At 32.2% G+C, this 7,542-nt stretch overlaps 1 protein-coding gene across 1 annotated transcript; it reads left to right on the forward strand.

Moving 5' to 3' along the window:
* Positions 1-1,940: 1,940 nt before the first annotated feature.
* Positions 1,941-3,044, forward strand: LOC130670029 (cyclin-T-like). Its single transcript, XM_057473203.1, has one exon. It carries the CDS (start codon positions 1,941-1,943, stop codon positions 3,042-3,044), a length of 1,104 nt encoding a protein of 367 aa, XP_057329186.1.
* The last annotated feature ends 4,498 nt before the right edge of the window (positions 3,045-7,542 follow it).

Genomic DNA, 7,542 nt, shown 5'->3' on the forward strand with positions numbered 1-7,542 from the left:
CTCAACCACTATGAGGATCGGATACCTTCATTATTCAGCTTTAATTTCTTTTTTTATGGACCTTAATACGTCTACTTCTCGCCGAGATATCGGTCTTCAAATAGTCCATCGGCTAAAGAGGAGGTCCCGTAAACATTTTGTTGGCACCGGGTAAATCCAACTGTTTCTTATGTATTTTGGGCCAAGGATCACGAAAATTGGGTCCATTTTGTTTAAAAGTGGTGCCAACAATTGTTTATAACAATTTAATTGTTTAAATCAAAATAACTCCCGAGCAGCTGGTTTGTTGGGGCAGTGTAGGGGAAAAAAAATACACAAAAAAGGTATCATGTGTTTGTTTTGCATCTCAAATATTTCGCGAGATAAAATAAAAAAACGAGCCGGCGCTCGGACCTCTCCCTCGCGCACTAGCGACTGCCTATGCGCGAGCTCTCTCTCCGCCAAATCGCGTCAGATGCTTGATTGGCCGGAATTTTTTTAAGTTTTTTACATTAAAAATCATAGAAAAATAAAAAAAAAATCGATTAATTGTCGATATTACCAATCGACAGCATTTTTTCTGAAACGAATTTCTGTCGTATCGTCAGAAAACGTTTTTTGGTAGTATCGACATTTTTTCGATTTTTTGAACCCATTTCGGACTTTGAAAAAATCCATTTGTTTATAACATTTGTGAACAAAAAAAAAACGTCTTTTGACGATACGACAAAAATTCGTTTCAGAAAAAATGCTGTCGATTGGTAATATCGACAATTAATCGATTTTTTTTTTATTTTTCTATGATTTTTAATGTAAAAAACTTAGAAAAATTCCGGCCTATCCAGCATCTGACGCGATTTGGCGGAGAGAGAGCTCGCGCATAGGCAGTCGCTAGTGCGCGAGGGAGAGGTCCGAGCGCCGGCTCGTTTTTTTATTATATCTCGCGAAATATTTGAGATGCAAAAAAAACACATGATACCTTTTTTGTGTATTTTTTTATTCTAAACATTTTTTTTTTTCTACACTGCCCCAACAAACGAGCTGTTCGGGAGTTATTTTGATTTAAACAATTAAATTGTTATAAACAATTGTTTGCACCACTTTTGAACAAGATGGACCCAATTTTCGTGATCCTTGGCCCAAAATACATAAGATACAGTTGGATTTACCCGGTGCCAACAAAATGTTTACGGGACCTCCTCTACAGCCGATGAACTATTACTGCTGATTTAAAAAAAAATATCTCCCATTTTACGTGTCAAATTAGAATAAAATCATTACAATCTATTACTAACTTTTTTTTACATATCATCTTTTGATATTCATCCGAAAATCATCTGAAATTCATATTTTTGTCAAAATATCACTTACACATGATATTCAGCTGATCACCTGTGAATTACCGGCGAAATTCCGCAATTTTTTACACGGGTGATGTTACAATTAAAACCCGAAACCTAGATGTCAATATAAAAAATAAATTTTATAATACACATCATAAATTTTTAATTTTCAGGAAATTTTAAATCTATTTGAGATTTCGGCATAAATATATAATGACAAACTTAATTATTTGCCATTTGGTCTTTCACAGGAATAGTAATTACGTTCAAACGTGAATATGCAGACCTTAATGACCATAATATTGTGAGTTCTAAGTCTAATTACCTTTCCCTAATTACATCAGGTACATTTCTTCAGCCCCAAACTATTACTTTTTAATTACCCTCATACCCATTGTTGTGACAATTTCTTTTGTTATAAAATCCCTTAAATTTTAGTGTCTTGTCAATATTTCCTCACTTTATTCTCGAACTTCATACCCAACAGTTCGTCTGAGAATATTTCAAAAGTTACGGAAAAAACCAAATTGTGTTATTTCAAAGTGCTTAAGCTGTTCCAGTGCAGAGTAAGAAAGTTTCCAGTGAAGTTAAATTAACAGTGAAAAATTGTGAATAAAAATGGCTCAAAAGTGGTATTTCAACAAAGAAGAGTTGAAGAACTCTCCTAGTTCCAAGGATGGCATCAGCGCGGAGAAGGAGCTAGATCACAAACAACAAGCCGCTTACCTTATAACTGATTTGGGCAAGCGGCTAAAGTTGTCAGAAGTCTGTGTGCACACTGCCATTGTGTACATGCACAGATTCTTTATTCACCATTCATTAGCCAAGTTTCACCGGTATGAAATTGCCACGGCAGCGATTTTTCTGGCGGCAAAGGTGGAAGAAGAGCCACAAAAATCGCAGGCGGTCATCAGCGCTCTTCATGTCTGCCTCAACAAATACGAAGTTCACCAACTGGACACTACTTTTGCCGAGAACCAGGAGAAGGTCAAGGCACTAACTTCAAATGAGCAACTTCTTCTGGGAACACTTGGATTCAAGATGGGGGTTAGTCACCCTCATCATTACATCAAGAAATTCTGTGGGGAAATAAAAGCTTGCAAGGAATTATGCAAGATTTTCCTGCAGATGGCTAATTACACTTTACAGATGACGTCAATGTGCGTGAAATATAAACCGGCAGTTGTGGCGTCATTCTGTATTTATTTCACCATCCAATCATCGCAGTGGAAGATTCCCCAAGTCATAGACGGGAATCTTTGGTTTTGGCTCCTCGACACCAAAGTGACCTTCGATTTACTGATTAAGATGGACAGGGAGTTCAAAGCGGTTTTAGATAAAATGTCACCCAGGATAAAAAACCGGGTGATGGGATTATTTAAAAATCCATCGGTCAAAGTGACTGCAGTGAATCGGATAGCGACGACCCCCAGTTCATCGGATCCAGAAATCGTTTCCGGTTACCCTGAAGTCGAGAAGCCAAGGACTCGACGAAAAATCAGCTATCACGAGTATCGTGATAGACTGATGAAGAAAAAATCTGAATCAGATGGATCATCGACTTCTTCACCTCCTGATGTAGAAGTTCAGGATAATTCCATTGGAAGTACCTGCCAGCTTGTACCCTCAACTGAAGCGGATCTGGACCACAGCCGTAAGCGTCAAAATAATTACGACATGGGCAGTATTTTGTGTTCTGCTAAGAGACGTAAGCTTTTGTAGTTTCAATAATTTTTTAATTTTTTGTACATAATTATTTATCATCCAGTTATTTTTTATTGTAAAATATTATTGTAGGTTTTATTATTTTCATAAATTAAATATTAAGTATTTCATGTAAGTAGTAAAATAGTAAATTATATTTTAAAAATTTACTTTTTATTTAATAAGTTTAATATGTTTTTTGTAAATAATTAAATAATAATGTAATTAAAATTAATGATAATGCACCATAGACTTAATCATGTCTTTTGAAAAATAAAATATTAATAAAACGAAATCCTCTTTTTGTTTTGATTTTAATATAATTAATTATATTATATAAGTAATTTTATTTTAAGAGTAATAATTAATTTTTATGACAGTAAAGTTAGCGAACATCTGACAATTTTTGAAACTTTGAAATAATAAATTGAAATGTTTACAAAATGAAAAAAAAAAAATTCATATTTAGACAATTCGAAATTTAGTAGATGCATTTTTTAAAAATTTTATTACTTTACTTATTTAATTTTTTTAGATGTAATTAAAAAATTGTCGGATGTCTACTGCACTTACACTTAGTTCATTTTTCCAAATTAAATTTTTATAAAATTTTTTAATGAATGCAGAATAAAAATCAAAAATTTGATTCAAAATATCACTTTCTATTTTTAAAAAATACAAATTATCTTTGAATAAAAAATTTAAAAAAAAAATATGATCCTGAAGTTAGCAGAGAGTTAAAAATTTTCAAATGTATTTTTCAAGAATTTAATTAAAAAAAAAAAAATTGCTCATATATAAAATTTAAAAAACTATAGGTGCAATTTTTTAAAATGTCATGTTTAAAAAAAAAATTCAAAAATTAGACGTTGGCTACTTTCAGTGTCATAAATAGGGCCATGATTTTTACTTTAATTTAAAATCAAGCAATAATAAATACTGGTGTCAAATTTTTGAAATTATGGAAAAAATATTGGTTGTCGAAAAAAATTTTTTAAGCAAAAGTCCTAGGAAATTTAATTTGAAAAAAAAAATGTCTCTTATTATTTTTTCTTAGGACTAAAAAGAAAGCCGTAATTTCAAAATTAAGATTTCCACAATTATCAAAAATTAGAATTATTAAAATAAATAAATAGAAACTTTATTGATATAAAATTCTTGAATTTTTGAGGTCGGGAAGAGAAAAATCGGTTTATTAGTGGAAGCAGACAGAAAATATCGAAATATTCTTTGAAAATTATGAATTTTTAACTTCCCGCTAAGAAAATTGTAAATTTTCAAAAATTCGGGAAGTTATTGGTTTCGGTCCGATTTCCGAAAATCGAATTTCCATCAGATGTCGACGTTTTGAGGTCCTAGGAAGCTATTCTGACTAATTTCAAGATCATATCCGAGTGTATATGTACTTACGTACGTACGTACGTAAGTAAATACCTGTATCTTTTGAACGGATGAACCGCTTTTGAACTTTAAGGTGTCATTCGACGCGGATTGTCAATATCTTGAAGCCGTGAGAAAATTGAGCTTGATCGGTAGGGCTCGTTCAGAGATATTCCAAAAATAAAATTTTTGCAAAAATGTTTTTTTTTAATAACTTTTAATGTGCTTGATGGATTGATTCGAAAATGAACTGGGCTCTAGAGCTTTATAAGCCGCGTCGAATGTAACCTCAACCATCAAAATCGGTTTATTCGTCCAAAAGAAACCGTTGTCGAAAGAATTAAAAAGAAAAAATTTTTTTATTTCTTCTGAAATATCTCAAAAACGACTTGATAAATCGAATTCAAAATTTGATCAGCTTTAGAATTTGATAAAACGCGTCGATTGCCACCTCAACCGTCTCAATCGGTTTATTCGTTTGAGAGATATCGTTGGAGAAAAAATGGTGAAAAACGTTTTTTTTTCGAAAACAACAGCATACAAATGTATTTTCGAGCTCGAAAATGTATTCACAATAATGTTTTCGAGGTTCTTGAGCTCGAAAACAGCGGGAAGTTTTGGGGCTGGCCCGCAGGGTCAACTGACAGACCGATTTTTTTTTCATTTGTTGCTTTCATTTTATACTCAATACTCTAATTCAGTTTAATAAATTGCGATGTAGCCAGTAAAAATTTTTAAAATAAATTTAAATATGTTGCTTTGTCAAAATTACAAATTTTATAATGCCGTCATGCTATACAATACGTATAGTAATTTTTCTATAAAATATTACGTGAAAAATACCGTAAAATTCTCTAAGTGTAGATTGAAAAATTAAAATAATTTTATTTTATTATTTCTGTAAGTAAATTAATTACACTTGAGTACCCAAGATGTCAAAGAAAATCATCGAGTGTCAAAATGTTTATCACCGAAAAATTCCATATAATTTTTATAGGCCACCGAAAATTATACTAAATTTTTCTCGTGACTTTGATTACATTGTCATTGGATCGCAGATACCGACGCAATTACTATTGTTATTATTTCGTATCGGTAACTGCGAGCCACTCACAGGTGAGAAAATTTCCCCTCTCTTTAAAAAAAAATTCAATTGGCTTGCGGATACCGACGCAGTTATTTTTCTGATTATTTTGCATCGATAACTGCGAGCCACTCACAGATGAGAAAATTTTTCCTCCACTGCTAAATAAGTTCTCATTGGGTCGCCAATACCGATGCGACTATTATTGTTGTTATTTTTTTCAGAACTAACTTCTAACATAAAGGGATTTTTTTTAACAAAATTTTTTAGCCAAAATGAAACACAAACACTAAATAAACATATTAAAACACAAAATTAAAACATATCAATAAACTTTGTAAAGTTTGCGAGGTAACGGGTACAAAATAATATAACTTAAGAAACATAAACTATGTAACAACAAACATGTAATAACTAAAATGATAAATAAAGAGAATTTTAAAAGTAAAGTAACTTTTAACAAAATTTCATGTAACTCTATCACTATTTTTTCTGATTAACCGAAACTCAAATTTTACCACCAATCTTCCCACACGGAAAAATTATATATGCGGCATATATTCAGTTTGCCCGAATATATACGGATATATAATTTTTCCGTGTGGGTTTCCCGACGGAGATTCGGGAGATCCGAACCCTGGTCCATCTTGACCATACCCGGTAAACTGGCTGCATACACCCCCAATCTTCAAGTCTTTTTAAGTAAAAAATGAACTTAAAAAATTGTCCGTGTAAAAAAGTTGCGGTATTCCACAGGTGATCTGCTGAATATCATGTGGAAGTAATATTTTGACACAAATATATGAATTCCAGATGAATTCCTGATGAATACACAAAGATAGTATAGAAATATAGTTTTAGTGATAGATTGTATGAAAAATTCTATTGCAAAAAAAATTTTTTTTTACGGGGAATTTGGGAGTTTTTTTAGCGAAGTGATCTCGGAGTGACGTGGATTTTATGTCATTTCCAACTCACTCCTGTCCGGAGTTTCAACATTTCAATGAATTTATATTAAACTGTTAAACACTTCGCGAATTTTTTTTTTGTGTATTGACCTAAAAGAGCTTTAATTGGTAAATTTTTCAAATTCATTTTAGTTTAAAAAAAAAAAAAATTTTGTGTAGAAAATTTTTTTTCAGGCTGTCCATTATGCCCCAGATATCGCCGATCAGCTTAAAATATTAAAAATAACATGATTTGACCGAAAATGAAAAAAAAAAATTTACTAAATTTTTGAGGGGGGCCTTCATGCCCCAGGTTCCCCTATTACTTCGTTATAGTCCATCGGCTAAAGAGGAGGTCCCGTAAACATTTTGTTGGCACCGGGTAAATCCAACTGTTTATTATGTATTTTGGGCCAAGGATCACGAAAATTGGGTCCATTTTGTTCAAATGTGGTGCAAACAATTGTTTATAACAATTTAATTGTTTAAATCAAAATAACTCCCGAACGGCTGGTTTGTTGGGGCAGTGTAGGAGAAAAAAAATGTTTAGAATAAAAAAATACACAAAAAAGGTGTCATGTGTTTTTTTTGCATCTCAAATATTTCGCGAGATATAATAAAAAAACGAGCCGGCGCTCGGACCTCTCCCTCGCGCACTAGCGACTGCCTATGCGCGAGCTCTCTCTCCGCCAAATCGCGTCAGATGCTGGATAGGCCGGAATTTTTCTAAGTTTTTTACATTAAAAATCATAGAAAAATAAAAAAAAAATCGATTAATTGTCTATATTACCAATCGGCAGCATTTTTTTCTGAAACGAGATTTCGTCGTATCGTCAAAAGACGTTTTTTTTTTGTTCACAAATGTTATAAACAAATGGATTTTTTCAAAGTCCGAAATGGGTTCAAAAAATCGAAAAAATGTCGATACTACCAAAAAAAGTTTATTGACGATACAACAGAAATTCGTTTCAGAAAAAATGCATTTGTTTATAACATTTGTGAACAAAAAAAAAAACGTCTTTTGACGATACGACGAAAATTCGTTTCAGAAAAAATGCTGTCGATTGGTAATATCGACAATTAATCGTTTTTTTTTTTATTTTTC

This window comes from Microplitis mediator, chromosome 6 (assembly GCF_029852145.1).
Source record: "Microplitis mediator isolate UGA2020A chromosome 6, iyMicMedi2.1, whole genome shotgun sequence".
Classification (NCBI taxonomy): domain Eukaryota; kingdom Metazoa; phylum Arthropoda; class Insecta; order Hymenoptera; family Braconidae; genus Microplitis; species Microplitis mediator.